The sequence below is a fragment of the Aquarana catesbeiana genome, linkage group LG05 (assembly GCF_042186555.1).
Source record: "Aquarana catesbeiana isolate 2022-GZ linkage group LG05, ASM4218655v1, whole genome shotgun sequence".
Taxonomy (NCBI): Eukaryota; Metazoa; Chordata; class Amphibia; order Anura; family Ranidae; genus Aquarana; species Aquarana catesbeiana.
This window is the reverse complement of record NC_133328.1, coordinates 80,304,363-80,325,250: the sequence shown is the minus strand read 5'-3', so window position 1 is coordinate 80,325,250 and position 20,888 is coordinate 80,304,363. Positions and strand designations below refer to the sequence as shown.

The 20,888-nt window shown below is 41.5% G+C and overlaps 1 protein-coding gene across 1 annotated transcript in view; it reads right to left on the bottom strand.

Moving 5' to 3' along the window:
• Window positions 1-20,888, bottom strand: part of ADARB2 (adenosine deaminase RNA specific B2 (inactive)) — a 910,273-nt gene that overhangs the window by 65,424 nt on the left and 823,961 nt on the right. The window contains exon 9 of the mRNA XM_073629898.1: window positions 15,192-15,373. Within this exon, the coding sequence (XP_073485999.1) occupies window positions 15,192-15,373 (182 nt within the window). The remainder of the gene's footprint in view (window positions 1-15,191; window positions 15,374-20,888) is intronic.

Below are 20,888 nucleotides of genomic sequence, written 5' to 3'. Positions count from 1 at the left end.
TTTTTTTGGCGTGGGGTTCCCCTTAAGATCCATACCAGACCTGAAGGGCCTGGTATGGAATTTAGGTGGACCCCCCACGTCATTTTTTTTTTAAATTTTGGTTCGGGGTTCCCCTGTGGGGAATTCCCATGCCGTTTTTATCAATGAACTTTTATGTGTATTGTCGGACCGGCAATTCATTAATAGCCGCAAGTAGTTTTAAATGACTTTTTTTCCTTTGAAATGTCATTTTGCTGTCAGACTGTTCTAAACATGGCAAACATGCGCCCCTTTACAGGCATACTATAGACACCCCCCAGGTCCGAAATTTAAAGGGATATTACACTTTTATTGTTTCACTTTAAGCATTATTAAAATCACTGCTCCCGAAAAAACTTACGTTTTTAAACCTTTTTTTTGCATTGATCCATGTCCCCTGGGGCAGGACCCAGGTCCCCAAACACTTTTTATGACAATAACTTGCATATAAGCCTTTAAAATTAGCACTTTTGATTATTCATGTTCGTGTCCCATAGACTTTAATGGTGTTCGCGTGTTCGAACGAATTATTTGCCTGTTCACAAGTTCTGGTGCGAACCGAACAGGGGGGTGTTCGGCTCATCCCTAATGACTGGCATGGTATCACTGGATTGGTGTAAGACAAATGTTGTGCCTATATTTAAAAATGAATCAAAGTCTTTACCAAGAAACTATAGACCTGTTAGTTTATTTTTTTATAGTTGGGAAGATACTGGAGAGTTTAATACCAGAACACATAGAAGAGTTTTTCGTAGGAAATAATATTTTAAGCAACATACAGCATGGATTCATGAGAGACAAAAGTTGTCAAACATATCTGATTTCTTTTTATAAGGAATTAAGAAAACACTTAGACAAAGGAGTAGCTGTGGATGTGGTATTCTTGGATTTTGCATTTGACACAGCTAATGTGTAAATTTTACAAAATTCAGCTTGTAAATGGATAAAAAACTGTCCAAAAGACCATATTCAGAGAATAGTGGTTATTGATTCATACTCTGAATGGTCTAAGGTTATTGGTGGTGTACCCCATCCTTCAGCGTTGCAACCCTTACTTTTTAATATATTTATACATTATATAGGGTCTGGGATTTAAAGTACCACTTCAGTGTTTGCAGATGACACCAAGTTATGCAGTTGAATTATGTCCTCATAGGATGTCTCCAACTTACAAGCTGACCTCGGTGTACTATTTATTTGGGCAACTATGTGGCAAAAAAGGTTTAATCACTTAAAGACCAGCCACCACAGTAGTACTGCGGCAGGTTGGCTCTCCTGGGTGAATCACCGTCATTGTACGTCAGCTGCTTCAAGACCTCTAGGGGGTGGCCGCAATGTCCGCCGCCAACCCGCGATCGCTCCTGAGAAAGACAGAACGGGGATCCTAGTGATTAGGAACAGCGATGTGTCTCCTCCAGTCACTACACTCCCCCCCACAATTAGAAACACCTCCCTCGGGAACACTTCACCCCTTGGTAGCTCCCTAGTGTTAACCCCTTTCCTGCTAGTAATCAGTGGCTATTTTTTAGCACTAATTGCTGTGTAAATGTCACTGGTCCCAAAAAAGTGTCAAAAGTGTCCAATCTGTCTGCCGCAATGTTGCAGTCCCGCTAAAAATCGCTGATCACTGCCATTACTAGTTAAAAACATTTTTAGAATAATGCTATAAATCAATCCCCTATTTTGTAGAAGCTATAACTTTTGTGCAAAACAATCAATATACCCTTATTGCGATTTTTTTACCAAAAATATGTAGAAGAATACATATTGGCCTAAACTGATGAAGAAATTTGTTTTTTTTACTTTTATTTTGGATATTTATTATAGCAAAAAGTAAAAAAATATTGTTTTTCTTTTCAAAATTGACGCTCTTTTATTGTTTATAGCACAAAAATAAAAATAACAAAAAAACGCAGAGGTGATCAAATACCACCAAAAGAAAGCTCTATTTGTGGGGAAAAAAAGGACATACATTTTGTTTGAGTACATCGTTGCACGATAATTGTCAGTTAAATCAACATAGTGTCGTATTGCAGAAAATGGCCTGGTCGTTAAGGGGGAAAATCCTTCTGGTCCTTAAGTGGTTAATGTTGATAAATGTAAAGTTATGCACTTGGGGGATAAAAACATGCATGCATCATACATACTAGGGGAAGAACAGCCGGGGGAGTCAATGGTGGAGAAGGATCTGGGTGTTCTGGTAGATCATAAGTTTAATAATAGCATGCAACTAAAGCGAGCAAAATCCTTTCTTGTATTGAAAGAGGTATAAACGCCAGAGACAGAGATATCATTTTGCCCCTGTACAAATCATTAGTAAGACCTCATCTGGAATAAGCAGTTCAGTTTGGGCACCGGTTCTCAAAAAGGATATCAGGAACTGGAGAAAGTGCAGAGAAGGGCAACCAAACTAATAAGAGGCACAGAGGAGCTCAGCTATGAGGAAGGATTAGCTGAACTGAATTAATTCTCTCTTCAGAAGAGGCAATTAAGGGGGGATGTGATCAACATGTATAAATACATACAATGCCTTGAAAAAGGCTATGTTACAACCAAAAACGTGAATGTATTTTATTAGGATTTTATGTGATAGACCGACACAAAGTGGCACATAATTGTGAAGTAGAAGGAAAATGATAAATGGTCTTCAGCATTTTTTACAAATAAATATGTGAAAAGTGTGGCGTGCATTTGTATTCAGCTCCTGAATAGTCAACACCAAAGAGTCAACACTTTGTACAACCACCTTTCGATGCAATTACAGCTGCAAGTCTTTTTGGGGATGTCTCTACCAGCTTTGCACATCTAGAGAGTGAAATTTTTGCCCATTCTTCTTTGCAAAATCGCTCAAGCTCTGCTTGATTGGATGGAGAGCATCTGTGAACAGCAATTTTCAAGTCTTGCCACAGATTCACAATTGGATTTAAGTCTGGACTTTGATTGGGCCATTGTAACACATGAATATGCTTTGATCTAAACCTTTCCATTGTAGCTCTGGCTGTATGTTTAGGGTCGTTGACCTGCTGGAAGGTGAACCTCGGCCCCAGTCTCAAGTCTTTTGCAGACTCTAACAGGTTTTCCTCTAAGATTGCTATGTATTTGGCTCCAACTATCTTCCCATCAACTCTGACCAGCTTCCCTGTCCCTGCTGAAGAAAAGCATCCTCACAACATGATGCTGTCACCACCATGTTTCACAGTGGGGATGGTGTGTTCAGGGTGATGTACAGTGTTAGTTTTCCACCACACATAGCCTTTTGCTTTTTGTCCAAAAAGTTCAATTTTGTTCTCATCTGACCAGAGCACCTTCTTCCACATGTTTGCTGTGTCCCCAACATGGCTTCTCGCAAACTGCAAACGGGACTTCTTATGGCTTTTTTTCAACAATGGCTTTCTTCTTGCCACTCTTCCATAAAGGCCAGATTTGTTGGGTGCACAACTAATAGTTGTTCTGTAGAAAGATTCTCCCACATGAGCCGTGAATCTCTGCAGCTCCTTCAGAGTTACAATGGGCCTCTTGGCTGCTTCTCTGATGAATGGTCTCCTTGCCTGGCCTGTCAGTTTAGGTGCACAGCCATGTCTTGGTAGGTTTGCAGTTGTGCCATACTCTTTCTATTTTTGGATGATGGATTGAACAGTACTCCCGGAGATGTTCAAAGCTTGGGATATTTTTTTATAACCTAACCCTGCTTTAAACTTCTCCACAACTTTATCCCTGACCTGTCTGGTGTGTTCCTTGGCTTTCATGATGCCGTTTGTTCACTAAAGGTTCTCTAACAAACCTCTGAGGGCTTCACAGAACAGCTGTATTTGTACTGAGATTAAATTACACACAGGTGGACTCTATTTACTAATTAGATGACTTCTGAAGGCAATTGGTTCCACTAGATTTTAGTTAGGGGTTTTAGAGTAGGCTGAGAGCAGAGGGTTGAATACAAATGCATGCCACACTTTTCAGATATTTATTTGTAAAAAAAATTGAAAACCATTTATCATTTTCCTTTCACTTCACAATTATGTGCCACTTTGTGTTGGTCTATCACATAAAATCCCAATAAAATTAATTTACGTTTTTGAATGTAACATGACAAAATGTGGGAAATTTGGGCGGCACAGTGGTGCAGTGGTAGCACTCTCGCCTAGCAGTAAGAAGGGTCACTGGTTCGAATCCCAACCACGACACTACCTGCTTGGAGTTTGCATGTTCTCCCTGTGCCTGCGTGGGTTTCCTCCGGGTACTCCGGTTTCCTCCCACACTCCAAAGACATGCTGGTAGGTTAATTGGATCCTGTCTAAATTGTCCCTAGTATGTATGAATGTGAGTTAGGGACCTTAGATTGTAAGCCCTTGAGGGTAGGGACTGATGTGAATGTACAATGTATATGTAAAGTGCTGCGTAAATTGACGGCGCTATATAAGTACCTGAAATAAATAAATAAATAAATAAATTTCAAGGTGTATGAATACTTTTTCAAGGCACTGTAAGTGGTCCATATAATGAACTTGGTTTAGAGTTATTCACTTCCAAATCATTACAGAGGACAAGGGGGCACTCTTTACATCTGGAGGAAAAGAGATTTAACCTTCACATTCAGAAAGGCTTCTTCACAGTAAGAGCTGTGAAAATGTGGAAAAGACTCCCTCAACAACTAGTTCTGGCCAGCTCAGTAGATTGTTTAAAAAAAAGAGCTGGATGCATTCCTAAATGCACAAAATATAACCAGATACTAATTTTTAGAGGTAATAATGCCAGGGGTAGGTAAACCAGGGAATATCCAATTGCCTCCTGGGGAATGAGGAAGGGATTTTTTCCCCCCATTTGAGCAAAGTGGATCATGCTTTATTGTTTTTTGTTTTTTTTTTTGCCTTCCTCTGAACCAACTATGATATTGTGTGTGTGTGTGTGTTTTTTTAATTGGTTGAACTAGATGGACTAGTATCTTTTTTTTCAACCTAACTAAATATGTAACTATATATAACTTATTTTGCCTTTCCTTTTAGCTTTACTAATTAAAATGCGAGTTTTGAGGTTTCTTTGGTATTTTTTGTAGAGTTATAAGGGATTTGATCCTTTGGCAAGCTTAATGCTCTCTATGTCCCCACTAAGGAGATTTACTCTCCCTATCTGCCTCATTGACAAGTGTAATTAGGTTTGAAAGTGAGAAAATTCTGATTTGTTACTGGAACTGAGAAATCTTCCAATAGAGACACTTGTTCTGGTAATAACTGTCTAAAAGGGGATTTACATCCCTTTGGAGAAGTTTCCTTTACTTCCAGTTGTGTCTATGGGACAAAAACTGAAGGTATTCTTAAATGGGACACGAGTGCCAAAAAAAACGCCCAAAAAACCTGACAGGGGTTTTCACCATTCCCTACTCCATTTAAACGTAAAATAAAAAAGTTCCTTTACAAATCGTATACAATGTACATGACCCGCTGCTCTACTTTTAGTAATTTGGCCCAATATTTGCTTTGCATAAAATCTACGGAGTTTAGTAATGCAGATTTATTCTTAGCATTTTCAAAACCACTAGGCAACCATAAAGCAGAAAAAAAGAAGAATGGGCAATGCCTGCCACCCATGCATCAGCAATTTGCAACAAATGACCCAGAAAAAAAAAAAAAATCAGTAGTGGAGAAAACAAAACCAGTATTGTCTTTCAGTCGGTACCTGCAGCTGGGCTTGGAAAAGCGGGATGTTTACTGGACTGAATATTGCACTGTGACGGCCCACACAATCAGTGCTCTGCTCTCAGATACAGGGAGGATGTATAGCCACAGGACACAGATTAAATACAGATGCAGAGAAATCAATCAGGAATAGAGGAAGTAAATGTGAACTGAATTAACAAACACTCTGCACGCACGCGAGATAAACACAATATAACAGATTAGGCAACATCTTCTCCCTGTAGACCCTGTCATGCTGAATTCTCACTGAATAAAATGATGAAAATTCCCCACAGATATGAAATCTCACTCTGCAACAAAATACAAGCAAACAAAAAAAAACAAAAAAAAACATATTTATCATCGTACCAAAAATTTCTTTTTTTAAACAAATAATTTTAGTTAGCAATTAGATTTTCTCTGAGACTATTATGTCGCTATGTTTTGTTAAAGAAGAACACCATCCACAAGAAAGCTAGGAGTGGTTAGTCTTGTTCTATAGTGCGGAAGACATTTTACACCATCGACCATGCAGGCCATACATGGTCGAATTTCGAACAAATTTTCTTTTCCAAATTAGAAAGTTCGTTTTTTTTTGTGATCTGATGATGCCACCATTGATTTTCGAAATTCGGCCGACCGAGCCTTCAATTTTACCTCATGTTGCCACAGAAAAGAATTTTCGTGGCTGGGAATCTTCTTTTCTCTCTGTAAATTTTCTTTTCTTATTACATTTCTCACACGATTCTCCCATCATTGATTAGAAAATCATTTTGATTCCTCAAATTTGATTGCCGCACAAAAATCGGCCATTGCTGCAACCCACTAATGGTGCGACATTTGTACGAAAATTCTTAGATAAGATTTCCGAAAGAAAATTCTTTCGAAATTCGAACCGTGTATGGCCGGCATAAGGAGCTTCCTCAACTGTAGTGAGTGTCAGGAACATAGGTGGGTGTCCTTTGTTCCCTACAACAAAGACAGGGAAACTGACTAAAAATTATATCAACAGATTCTCCAATGGGCATTTCATGTGCTGAGAGGATGGGTTTGAAATTTAGGTAGTTTAGAATGTATGGAGAGGTCAGTTCCTTTGTCTGCTTGTAAGTCTCTAAATATGAGGGTTCATCTTCAGGGAGTATTTTTGTTCAGCCCATACGGAGGGGAAGGGGTGAAAATGGCAATGAGCTAGGGATTTCTAAGCTATACAGTTGCCATTTCCCCTGCAGCAAAGGGGAAACCTCTATGTCTAGGGGTACCTTTAGTAAAGTGACCATATAAAGCAAATCTATTATATTGAAATAGCACTCTAGGGAGAATGTCCTATTTATTACAGACAAGCATTAGCTGTTGTGTGTGCTTGGAAATAGGCTTCTCGTTTTTACCTTGAGTTGCTCTTTAATCCACTGTGATGGAGGACCACGGTAAAATATTACCAGTAGAGGAAAAACTGGAATTGGTATGAATAACTTAATATAGTATGAAAACGTGGGCGAAATCAGAGGTGATGACGTGCCCAGTAATTACAGCACTCACATCACTTACTGAAAATTGCTGCTGCCTTAAAATAGAAAAGTGTTGGCAGCATGTCCAGAGTAATTTATGAACATATATCATTACATTCAGTCACCAGTCTAATGCAGGATAAAGCTGGCCTTAAATTGGACATGAAAATTCCTAGGGGAGGCACAACTTGTTCCAAACTTACTGCAAGACTCTTAGAATGTCCTACACATGTGTAAAACAAGTCTTGAAATAGACTATATTGCCAAAACTATTGTGACGCCTGCCTTTACACGCAGCTGAACTTTAATGGCATCCCAGTCTTAGTCTGTAGGGTTCAATATTGAGTTGGCTCACCCTTTGCAGCTATAACAGCTTCAACTCTTCTGGGAGGGCTGTCCACAAGGCTTAGGAGTGTGTCTATGGGAATGTTTGATCATTCATCCAGAAGTGCATTTTGTGAGGTCAGGCACTGATGTGGACGAGAAGGCCTGGCTCGCCGTGTCCGTTCTAATTCATCCCAAAGGTGATCAGGTTAAGGTCAGGACTATGTGCAGGTCAGTCAAGTTCCTCCACACCAAACTTACTCATCCACACTATATTGGCAAAAGTATTGGGCCACCCCTCCAAATCATTTGGTGGAGGGGGGATTATGATGCAGGGTTGTTTTTCAGGGGTTGAGCTTGGCCTCTTAGTTCCACTGAAGGGAACTCTTAAGGCGTCAGCATACCAAGACATTTTGGACAATTTTATGCTCCAAACTTTGTGGGAACAGTTTGAGGATGGCTCCTTCCTGTTCAAACATGACTGCACACCAGTGCATAAAGCAAGGTCTATAAAGACATGGATGAGTGAGTTTGGGGTGGAGGAACTTGACTGGCCTGTACAGAGTCCTGACCTCAACCCAAAAGAACACCTTTGGTATAAATTAGCGTGGAGACTGCGAGCCAGGCCTTCTCATCCAACATCAGTGCCTGCCCTCACAAATGGGCTTCTGGAAAAATGGTCAAACATTCCCATAGACACACTCCTAAACTTTGTGGGCAGCCTCCCCAGAAGAGTTGAAGCTGTTACAGCTGCAAAGGGTGGGCCAATAATTCAATATTGAACCCTACGGACTAAGGCTGGGATGCCATTAAAGTTAATTTGCATGTCAAGGCAGGTGTCCCAATACTTTTGGCAATATATTGTACCTTTCGTGTGCAAAACTAAACTAATGTTTGCATTCCATTGCTGACCTTCCCGTACATCTTGTTTGAAAGTCAACATGATAACCAAACATTCTGCATTAAATCCTCCATTCAATTCTTAAGAGAATTCAAAGTATGGAGTGACTGCCACATCAGAGACAAGTACTCAATCCTCTGAAGATAGCAAAAAAATGGATGGTTTATGCAAAACAATTTTTTAACATTCAATCACTTCTTAAAGTGTACATAAAGGCAATTTTTTTTTTTAGTTTTGGATAAAGTAGGGTAGGTTAGATGCCTGATGCCTCACCCAGGGGGTTGCATGCGGCCCTTTGGCATTCACTATTTGCCCCTTGCAGACATTGATCTGTTCTGGTATTTACTTTAGCCAGTGAAGAAAAACATACTTCAGAGTGACTTCTAGAAGTTAATAGTTTGGTTTATTTTTATCACACTAAATTACTTTTTCTTGTACTGTCCATTCTTTTTCTCTTTTTATCTTTTGTTTTTTTTTTCCCTCTGAACGTTTATAATGGATCATGCTGAGATAAATGTGATGCACACATTTTTTTAAGCAGGGCTGTAGGGAGAACAAATGTCAAAGCGTTGACTTGTAAAGGGGAGGTAAAAGCTGTGATCTCTAGCAGGCTCATTCAACATGTCTTCAGGCTTTGACAGTGTTATGAAGCATGTCCCTAGCCTGCAACAACTCCTATTGCAGTCTCCAAACATCTCCCATTAGATGTCTTCCATTTCTGATAGATTTTTGTAGCATTACATTCACTGAATATTATCACCCCTTTGGTGATGCCAGGGGTCACACTTGAAACTCCCTATAGCAAGCAATTTCAGCAGCACTGGGTTATACTCTTTGCCAAGTTTTTTTTCTTTAAGATTGCCTTTGTCCCCACTGAAAAGAGTCACACATCTGTTCGCTCTAGTGAACAATGTGAGGAAAAATTCCAAAATTGTGTGTTGTGAGTGTGAGTGTGATTAAAGTGGTTGTAAAGTCTCGTTTTAAAAAAAAATAACATACATGATATACTTACCTGCTCTGTTGCAGTGGATTTGCACAGGGCAGCCTGGAACCTCCTCTTCTCGGGTCCCTCTTCGCTGCTCATGGCCCCTCCCTCCTGTTAAGTGCCCCCACAGGAAGCAGCTTGCTATGGGGGCACCCGAACCAAGCTAAATCTCCATGTGTCTATTCAGACACGGTGCTACCATTCAGCCCTGCCCCCCCTCTCTCCTGATTGACTAACTGACTTTGATTGACAGCCGCGGGAGCCAATGGCGCCGCTGCTGTATCAGTCAGGAGGGAGAGTCTCGGGTGGCTGAGGGACCCTTGGACATCGCTGGACAGAGATGGAGCTCAGGTAAGTATTAGGAGGTACTGGGAAGGCTGCTGCACGCAGAAGGCTTTTTATCTTAAAGTGGTTGTTAACCCACTTTAACAAAATCCTTCCATCATCTCTACTATAATAATAAGTGTCCCTGTGCCTGTGTAATGTAAAAATCTTCGGATCTGTACCTATATAAGCTTGGTTCCCGGTGCTAAGCTGATTCCTCGGCTCTCTTCTCTTTCGGCTCACAGTTCCAGTGGGTGGGATTGAGCCTTCCTACTGACATCAGCCGGGGAGGAGGGGAAGGGAGACACTTATCATAATGGTACAGAGGGGATTACATGAATTAGTAGAAGTTATGAGCGCAGCAGGAGCGGGGGGGGGGGTGGCCTTGGTATGTGCAGACAGGGAGGGGAGGGGGGATGAGGACCAGGGCTGGACTGGGTGATGCCTGGGTGGGACAAAAATTTCAATTTCATTCATACCGGCCCACTTTGACAGGTCTCTCCCATGCCAGTCGGACAAACCCGTCCATCCCCGGCCGACCAACCCCGATGGCCACCCAAGCTCCCACTTCACTAGCCATTAGCCGTTCTACTTTATTTCTCTTATAGGCAGTACCAATGGAGAAGCTAGACATTATTTCACCCAGGGCAAAGAATCAGTTCGCCCCCCGTAATGGGACAAGATTAGGCAGGAAAGTGAGAAAATCCCAGGCCATAGCTGTTGAGTCAGCTGTCTGTCCCCTCCCCCATGCACCTTCTTGTCCCCCCATGCTCCTCTGTTCCCCCCTGCTCCTCTTCCCCCTCCGTGCTCCCCCCTGTGCTCCACTGGTTCTCCCCCTGCTTTACTAGTCCCCCCTGCTCCTCTGGTCCCCCGTGCTCTTCTGGTCCCCCACATGCTTCTCTGTTCCCTCACATGCTTACGAGTTCCTCTCCTGCACCCCTGTCCCCCCATGCTCATCTGGTCCCCCATGCTCCTCTGTACCCTGGTGCTTCTGTGACACCCACCTGTGCTCCTCTGGTACCCCCCTGCTCCTCTGGTCCCCCGTGCTCCTCTGGTCCCCCACATGCTTCTCTGTTTCCCCACATGCTTCTGCGTTGCTCTCCTGTTCCTCTGTTCCCCCAATGCTCATCTGGTCCCCCCTGATCCTCTGTACCCTTGTGCTCCTTTGGTCCCCCTGTGCTCCTCTGGTACCCCCCTTGCTCCTCTGGTTCCCCATGCTCTTCTGGTCCCCCACATGCTTCTCTGTTCCTTCACATGCTTCTCTGTTCCCCCACATGCTTCCGAGTTCCTCTCCTACTCCTCTGTTCCCCCCTTCATGTTCATCTGTACCCTTGTGCTCCTCTGGTACCTCCCTGCTCCTCTGGTCCCCTACTTGCTCATCTGGTCCCCTGCGTGCTCTTTTGGTCCCCCACCTGCTCCTATGGTCCCCTGCATGCTCCTCTGGTCCCCCCCATGCTTCTCTGGTCCCCCCCATGCTCCCCTGGTCCCTCCTATGCTCCTCTGGTCCCCCCATGCTCCTCTATTCCCCTTCATGCATTCCGCTGGTCCCCTGCCTGCTTCTCTGGTCCCCCGAGTGCTCCTCTGGTCCCCTCTATGCTTCTCTGTTCTCCCTCATGCTCCTCTGTTCCCCCCCATGCTGCTCTGGTCCCCCATGTGTTCTTCTGGTCCCCCCCATGCTCCTCTGTTTCCCCTATGCTCCTCTGTTCCCCTGTGCTCCTCTGGTCCCCCATGTGCTCCGCTGGTCCCCTGTGCTCCTCTATTCCCCCCCCATGCTGCTCTGGCCTCCTGTGCTCCTCTATCCCCCCATGCAAATCTGGTCCCCTGTGCTCCTCTATTTCCCCCCTGCTGCTGTTGCGGAGAATCTAAATGGAGAGCAGGGAAGGAAAGAGCAAGAGAATGAGTGCTGAGGAAGCTTAGGTTACAGCTGTGTGTGGCTGCCTTCCTTCGCAATATGAGCTTTTAGTGCCGACTCCTGAGGAACATGTCATTATTCAGTTGCACTGCATAACTAGCCAGGGAGAGGAGGTGAGAGCTGCGGGGAGGAGGCAGAGGAGCGGAGGGGGGCAGCAGTCCGCTGTCACTAAAACCGGTCCACTGAGCCATCAGCCCACAGGGAAACTCCCGGTAGTCCCGATGGCCAGTACATGGCTGATGAGGACAGAGGAGACACAGGAGAGCAGGCAGCGGATGACGAAGGCAGGTACGCTAACTCCGGTGTCAAAGTTCTGCAGCCCTGATAGATCAGAATCAGCATACAGGCGGGAGGATATAGCCAGAGAGGATCAGCTAGGTATTTAATTTGTTACAGGGGGCCAAATTACACAGCTCAAGCACTGTGCTGTATAACATGCTTTAAGGGAACAGGACCCATTTTTCTTTTTTTTTTTGGGGGTTAACAAACGCTTTAATGCATTAAGATAAGATAACCTTCTGCCTTTACAACTCCTTTAAATTTAAAGCTGAGAGAAAATTCTCCAACGGAACCCCTGATCCTATGACCACTAGAAATTTCATTGACTTTGGAGATATTTCTTCTCATTTCCTGTTGCATCTCTAGGACAACAAATTAAGGGAAATCTCCCCATCATTGGTGTCAGTGGGAGGAGTAGTTCCCCATCATTGGTGTCAGTGGGAAGAATAGTGCCCCATTGTCAGTGGCACTATGGAACTATGCCCCACTGTTTCTGTCGGTAAGTGGACTAATGCCTCAAGGGCCACATAAAAGCAAACAAAGGGCTGCATCTTTCCCCCCGGGCTGCAGTTTGGAGACCACTGCTTTAGTGCAATGGCAAAGTTTGTTTGAGGGGATGATTGGGCAGTAAAGGAACAGCAGCATACTGATAAGTCCCGCCTGTTCACTATTCTTCTCCTGTTAGCACATGTGCACTGCAGCATAGGTGCATTGGCCCATAGTAATTCCCTACTACTCCCAGTCTGAGGCCTGCTTAATGAGGAATGCAGAATGCCTAAAGTAAAGTATATATAATTAAAAACAAATTTAAACATAGCATTAATGGAATAAAATGTTAACATATACTAGAAAACTCAATGTTTGTTATTCAGTAACTGATCTAAAATGATGTAGATGTGGCTTTACTCTGTTCACGTTCATCGAGGAAAGCTCTGGGGGGGGGGGGGGTTAATTGGTTTAGGCAGAGTAAAGATACGGTAATTACAGCCATAATGCTATGGAACGTTGGCTATAAATATGTGGAAATCATACTTATTTTTAACTTAACTACTGGGGAGTGTCTTGTACAATCTTAGCACCTATAATGCATGCAGGAGATAGAGGTGGTCAATTTACTGAATTGCACAAATTACATATGATATGAGGAAATGGCTTATGTCCAGATTTTAAGGCATAAAATTAGGCAGCAGCTTTCAATTCAGTTATGCAGTCATTAGAAAATCATTACATTTATTTTTACATACAGTTACAAACACACTTAAATGTTGTTTTGATATCAGCCTTCTGTAAATTCTCTGTGCAGCAGCACAGACTGGGGGAAAGATGGGCAGCAATCTGAGCTAATAAGGGATCATTGCTTTGCAGTGTTATCTGTGAACATGCTTACAGGAGGGGAGAGCAAGGAGATGACCTTATCAATGTGCTGTTTTTCCTTCACTGTCCTAACACAGGATTGGGCTGATCCAGAGAGCAAAGCATGACTACAATATAATCTGAGGCGAGGTCCAGGAACTGGAAGGGGTGTCATTAGACTGGGTCAACAGAATTATAAATCCTTTTGAGTTCCCGCAATAAACTGCTTTTCACACGTGTATGTTTTTTCATAAAAAAGATCTTTCTTTGGCCAGTACATTTAAGTACATTAAAAAACTCAGTAAGTTACCTTAGAATGTAACTGTAATTTTTATCATTTTCGATATCCAAGCGGAGGGGAGGGGGGGGGAAGTACCTATGCCATGGCCGCAATTGCATTACAATGTGGAAAAAATGATCCCTGCTGTCACGTTCGGTGGGCAGTACCTCCTGCTAAAGATGTCTCATTCAACTAAATGGGGGTTCCTTGCAAGTTGCAACCACCCTGCAATGCATGCATTTGCAGCGTGATAGTGCAGGGGTCAAGGGTTTAAAGCAGTTGGTGAGGAGGTGATACAACGCTGCCTCACAGCTTGTCAACTGCTCTCTGAAGAGTGATTCGAACGCTAGTGTAAACTAACCTTCTCCCTTTTCCAATGTTTTCAGGGTCTTCTTCTGTACTTCTTTCTGGCAGTGAGGTGTCCTTGACGAGAGTGGCACTGATATATTGACATAAGCACCACTCAATGTACAATTACACTGTGAATGAAGGGTGCCATGGTGAAGCCCTCACAGGATGGTGCCAAGCTGTCCTACATTCAAAGTATCTCCCCAGTCTTTAGAGTTGAGTGATCCTGGGCATCATTCAGCCTGGAAAACTCAGGGTGGTTGATTTACTAAAGGCAGACACTTTGGAAAGGAATTTTCCCTAGAGCCCAGTGAACGAGTAAAGCTCTGTTGACTTCCATCATCCAATCACGCTGAAGCAAAAATTAATTTTTTTAAAGTTTTCCTTGCATATGATTGAGTATTCTTTGCAAAGTGAAATTTTACCACATTCACTAAGTTCTAGAGCAAATTTATTTGCAGAATGAACAGCCTATTTGCCTTTAGCAAATCAACCCTAGAATTGTTTGTGCCATACAAGAGGTGGCAGACATCAATAATCACCTGAAAGAGGTTCCAATCTTTCCCTATTCTATCCAAAAAAAAAAAAGTTTTGGCTTTAAATACACTTTATGAGAGAGAGAATGGAATATTTATATATATTTTTTTCTGACCATTTTGATTTGGAGATTATTAAGAGGTAAAATAACAAATACCGTTAAAAACAACTCACACATCTTCATAAATTGACCTTTATGGCATTCTCCTGCCGTGTTTATCAATGTAAAAATAATTCCCATTTGTATCAATAACCATTCCTACTCAGCTCAAGAGTAATTAGTGCAGCTCAAGGACAATTTATTCCTCCAGGGCTTACTATATTTCATTTGATAACTATAATCGCATCAGTTTTTATCAATAAGGAGTGTTAGGAAAATAAAAAGAAGAAAAAAGATGGTCAATAAGCTGAAATGTCACTGTACAATTTATTGTATTGTATCAATGCAGTTTTTCTTCAGGTGGTCGATCTAAAAAACGATGGTGCAGTCTAATTCTCCACATTAATTAAAACCGCAGTTCGAAAATTAAAAATATATACTAAGACTTAAGGACAGTGTTATTATCTGCAAGACAGAGAACAGTACACCAGAGGAGTCATGTGTAAACATCATAGTTTGTAGGTCTGCTTAAAGGGCATTGTAGAATGCTTGACCTTCATTAACTTTCATGTAGGAATTGAGGACAATTTTTAATACATTAAATACAAAACTGAAGGGAGCATGATAATTTGTCTGCAGGAAAGGTATTTGCTTACCGCTGAGCAGTGGATGATTATGCCGATATGGGATTGGCAGTTTACCAATATCTTCTATTCTGTGGCTCATGACCCTGTAAAGGTGGCCCGTATGATGCAGGCTGCCAACGACAATGCTGTACATGTAGATGGGCTCGATGAAGTGACTGAGGAGAGCGCCCTGTAGCCCAAGGATATTCCATCTGTACAAAAGAGATTAAACGTTACTCTGGTGAGGGGAATACAAATTGCAACATTCAGTATAAGGGATAATGAATCAGCTGAGGAAGTAATCAATCTGTAGTTCTCTTTGACTTTAGAAGAAGTAAACATTTATGACCTTCTTTTAAAGGAACTCAGTATGACAGGAATATAGGAGCTGCCATTGCTGATTGGGTTTTTTTTTTTGGCTGTCTGTAATCACCAGCCTTTATTCACTACTGGGTGAATCAACAACAAACACATAGGTACATATCAGGTGCCGATACATTTTGCTGACTCTATGTGTGTTCCATGACTCAGATAGGGATGGACTAATGGTTCGGCCCGAGCATAAGTTTGGGCTAAACTTTGTTGTTCCGAACAATATGTGGTGTTCGGGGCAAATTCGAAAGCCGCCGGAACACTGTTAACGTCTATGCGACATTAACATAAAAAAATCAAAAGTGTTCATTTTAAAGGGTTATTTGCATGATATTGTCATAAAAAGTGTTTGTGGACCCAGGTCCTGCCCCAGGAGACATGTATCAATGCAGTAAATGGGGAACAAGGCTTAACAAAATTCTTGAGACTGGGTTCTTAATGTTTTTTTGTGATTGTGCTGCTACTACTAGGTTACAAATAGTTAAATCTGAATAGGTGTATGCCACCTCCTGCATTGCTGGCTGTTATTTAGAATCTCATTTTGCATTTTGGGGTAGGGCTTATATTGCAGCCTTCCCCAAAAATCACAGTAGGTCTTATTTTCAGGGTAGGTCTAATTTTCAGGGAAACATGAATGCACAGCTGCACAAGATTTTGCACTCTCCAGTTTTAGTAAATCAACCCTCAAAGCATTCTGTGAATAGACAGCGCAGGAGAGGGCAGGATAGATTGTGCCTGCAAGTCTGCTGTCAGAGTGCTGGAACAATGGTGAAAGCTTTCATTGAGTGCCAATGTACTCATCAGTGCTTAAAGCCGAGTTCCAGTCATATTTGTGTTTATTAAAAGTCAACAGCTACAAAAAGTGTAGCTACTGATTATTAATAAACAGCCGCTCACCTGTCCCACGGTACAGTGCATTCACCCGCGCTGAGTTGTTCCCATGTCCTCCCTCAGCGGCACCGGCATCTCTACTATGGGCACCTGGTTGTGACAGCTTGGGGCTTCACAGCCAGGTACCCACTGCACATGCGCGAGTGGCGTTACGCTCCATGACTGGGAGGGAGAGCTCTTGCTTCCGGCTGCCTAGGCTGAATGGAATGGAAGTGGGAGCAGGTACCTGTCAAATTCAGGTACCTGCTCCCCACTCCTCCCCAAAAGCTCAGTTTCAGAAACAGGAGCTGGGGAGGAGGCCTTAAAGCGGAAATTCCACTTTTGGGTGGAACTCCACTTTAATGAAAGTGTAAATTGCAAATAACAAGCTTTAAGATTTAACTATTTAACCCAGCAGATTTAAAAAAAGTTGTTGATATACTGTAGTTCTACAACAAAGGCACACATCTGTAATATTCACTGTTTTATCAATATAATGAATACACTAACCTAATTACAACACGACATAACATGATGAATAATGTCTATGCTGAAACTTCTCAATCAAATTGAGTCTTCTTTTGTCATGCATTGTATCCAAGTATTTATTGGCTACAAATACTTGACTACGGCGCCAAATGTCCACAAAAATAAAATACTGTATAATTCATAAATTTACACCAAGTAATCTTTTCTCTGCTGATTATAATTAGTTTAACAAATGCTTCTAAAAATATTGTACTTTGCTTTTAATAACACAGCATAATATTTTAGGCATTTTTTTCAAGCAGTTTTTTAGATTATGTGATTAATTAATAAATAAGTCGAGAACAGAGAAAATGTATAATTTTTGTGGGTGAAAAATGAATGTAACAAGATAGTAAGTTGTTCAAGTCAATCAGATCTATACTTTTACACTGTTGCCCTACATGTACTATTGTAGCAAACTTGGTATACTGATTTATGGGAGCACAGATGAGAATATATTAATATGAATAAATGTGTTAGTCTTTCCCCAGCAACTAAGCGATTGTGTTCCACAGGTATACAGACTAACTGGGTAGACACAAAGGTAGTCTTTTCTTGTTTTCACGGATAGACTTATTAGTCTCTTTCTCAACGTTTTACTTCTGATGAACCCTAGGAAAAAAATAGTTTTCTCGGGAATCCCTACCAAAAAAGAAATATCCCTTCAGCTCATGGTATAGTAGCATTATCAATAACATAAAAAAACATTTTGAAGAAAGAATAAAACTAATGTTGTGGACCTATAATATTTGACACCCAGGGCAGATAATTTTGTTATGAACCTTCTACAATATTATTTTCAATATTATACATGATATGAATAATAACTGCAGAAAATAAAGGCAGAGAGTAAAAATTGTGATGCTCTCTAACATTATTACTCAGAGTCAAAGTTGTCAGTGTAGGTGGGTCAATCCACCATTTCTCACTGCCCAAAGAACCCCTAAGCAACCTCAGGAGGAACCTATTAGAACCCTGGTTATTTAGTCTAATGAAGCCCATTCATGATCTAATTAATGCGGTTGAAGCCCTTCAGGAAGTTAATGCATATTCAGTTTTGCGACAAACAATGATACCCCTATAACTAAGACAATTACATTGCATAGCAACAAAGAGTTACTGGGATGCAAGCAAACAAAGTTTTTCTTAAGGTAAATCTGTAGGACCGCCTCTGATCTGCAAAGGTAAGTAAACATTCAGGGTGTTTCTATTGAAGATCTGAAAGGCTAAGAAGGCTTAGAATTTTTTTTTCACTTTAAGACATCCTAAATTTTTTATCAGTCTAAAACTGGAACTTTTAAATCTTGCTGATCTTTGGGAACCAAAGAATCATGACTGTCATGCTAAAATAGTAACAGTTTGGGATTTTTTTATAGATCATGAAATATTTCTTAGATGGGCAGCTTAGGTCACACATGGGCACAAGAATGGACACATGCTTCTGTATATACAAGATGATTTACATGTTCCTTTCTGGACAGATCCTGTTTTCTGAATCTGTTCAGAGTAGGGCAGAGGGTAAAGTTACAATAAAGTCACAGCATTAGAATTAGTGAAGGGAAGAGGTTAAACTTTTGGTAAGGTGACAGTGTTAGGATAAGGTTAGGGCAAAGAGTTAGTTAGGGTGTGGTAACAATGTTAGGATTATTTTGAAAGCAGGGGGTTTAGTTAGAATGAGATGAAAGTGTTAGCTTAAGGGATTATGTTAGGATTGGAAGTATGTGTTAAAATTAAGCTTAAAGTGGGAGTCCGGCGACCAATCTTTTTTTTTTTTTTTTTTAGGTCATTGAGACAATTTGCTAATCCCAAAATAATACTCACAGTTTGGGTGTAATATTTCCGCCTCTGTCTGTTTTCGTACTGAAGAATAACTTTAAAAATGTGATGCTGGCTGTTTCCATCTTGCTTGTGGGCATGTGAAGCCCACAAGCATTGATTTCCGGGATGCGGTGAACGCTGTTCATTCACAGCTTGTTCACGCGCATGATCATTGTTCCCGCACTGAATCTTGGGAAGCCTGACACTAAGCTCCCAGGAGACAGTGCAGCGCCGTGGAAAGGCAATAAACATGCCTACTCCCATGGAGGAGAGACAGGAAGTGCCACAATAAAGTACAATATAAAGGTAATTACAGCGATAAAAAAAAATTTCATGCAGCATTTGAACATCTATGCAATTAACTGAAGGGGGTAAGATTAAGTTAAAAATTTGAGTGGAACCCCGCTTTAAGATAGAGGATCAAATTAAGATGAGGTAACAGTGCTAAAATTAGTCTTAGGGCACAGTGTGACGTTAAGAGTGGGTAATACTAGGAAGTGTTAGAATTAAGTCTAAGGCAGAGGGTTAAGTTAGGATGAGGTGGCAGTGTTAAAGTTACAGTAGGCTTAGGACAGGGGGTTAAGTTAGAATGAGGTGGCACTGCTAACATTAGTCTTAAGGCACAGTATGAAATTAAGTGGGGGTATAGCTAGGATAAGATGAAAGGGTTAGAATTAGGCTTAAGGCAGATTGTAAAGTTAGGATGAGGTGACAGTGTTAGACTTAGGGCAGAGGGTAACCTTAGGTTGAGGTGGCAGTGTTAGAATTAGGGTAGAGGGTAATGTTAGGATGAGGTGGCAGTGTTAGAATTAGGGTAGAGTGTACATTTAGGATGAGGTGGCAGTGTTAGATTCAGGGCAGAGGGTAAAGTTAAGATGAGGTGGGAGTGTTTGACTTAGGGCGGAGGATAAAGTTAGGATGAGGTGGCAGTGTTAAAGTTACAGTAAGCTTAGGACAGGGGGTTAAGACTGAGATGGCACTGCTGAGATTAGATTTAGGGCACAGTATGAAGTTAGGTGGGGGTATAGCTAGGATACGTTGAAAGTGTTAGAATTAGGCTTAAGGCAGAGGGTTAAATAAGAATCAGGTGACTAAGTTAGAATTAGATTTAGGGCATGGGCTATAGTTAGGTAAGGGTGATAATGTTATGATTCGTTTTAAAGTTAAGTGTAAAGTTGAAGAACAGTTAGGATGGGGTAACAGTGTTGGACTTTCGGCAAAGAGTAAAGTTAGGATGAGGTGACAGTGTTAAAATTAATTTTAGGTCTCAACGTGTAGTTCTGCTGAGGTTGGGGTAGAGTTGAGACAAGATGAAAGTGTTACAATTAGACATAAGGCAGAGGATTAAATTAGGATGAGGTGACAATGTTATAATTAACACAAACAGAAAAGTTAGGATGAGGCAACACTGTTAGGTTTACGGCACAGGGTACGATTAGAATTAGACAGCAGATTGAGAATTAGATTTAGGACACAGGGCTAGACATAGGTCTAGAAGATGTTGGGACCCTGGGTTTAAGATCAGGGTAGCACATGACTTTAAGCAAACTTATATGTAGAGTAAGTCAAGCTACTAAATTTCTGACGATAAGGTGCCAAGTAACCGCAAACTCCTAATGCTGCCAGTTGTGAATGGTCCACAGCCCTTTACTGTACTTCAGTCTTACACATCTGCCAATGTGACATTGGCTCTGTCCATATCGTTGCTTAACTACATCAGGGGGAAACAGCAATATTTACTTTAACACAGGAATACATAATCACAGTTTGAAAATGAACATTTTGCAGCTAATTTCTAACATCATTGTCCTTTTCATTAATTAGCATTTCTCGATCGTTAGGGCAATTATTGTTCTCCCTCTCCGCAATGAATCTCTTTTCATGATTAATCAGGAGTCATTATATTTTCCTTTTCCCGAAGCAGTCAATTACCGCGGAGTCCTTCCCATTAATTAACAAATGTTTGAAACAGGCGCCTAGTACCTGAGCTGCAATCTGCTTAAGAAACCTGTGACGCTGAGCGTTTTACACAATAAAGGGTCCCTTTAAATTTTATTCCAAAACACAAGCAATTTAGCTGGCTATATTAATTTGCCTGAGAAGCAGAGCTGTGAATTAGAAACATCTTTTAATCTCATG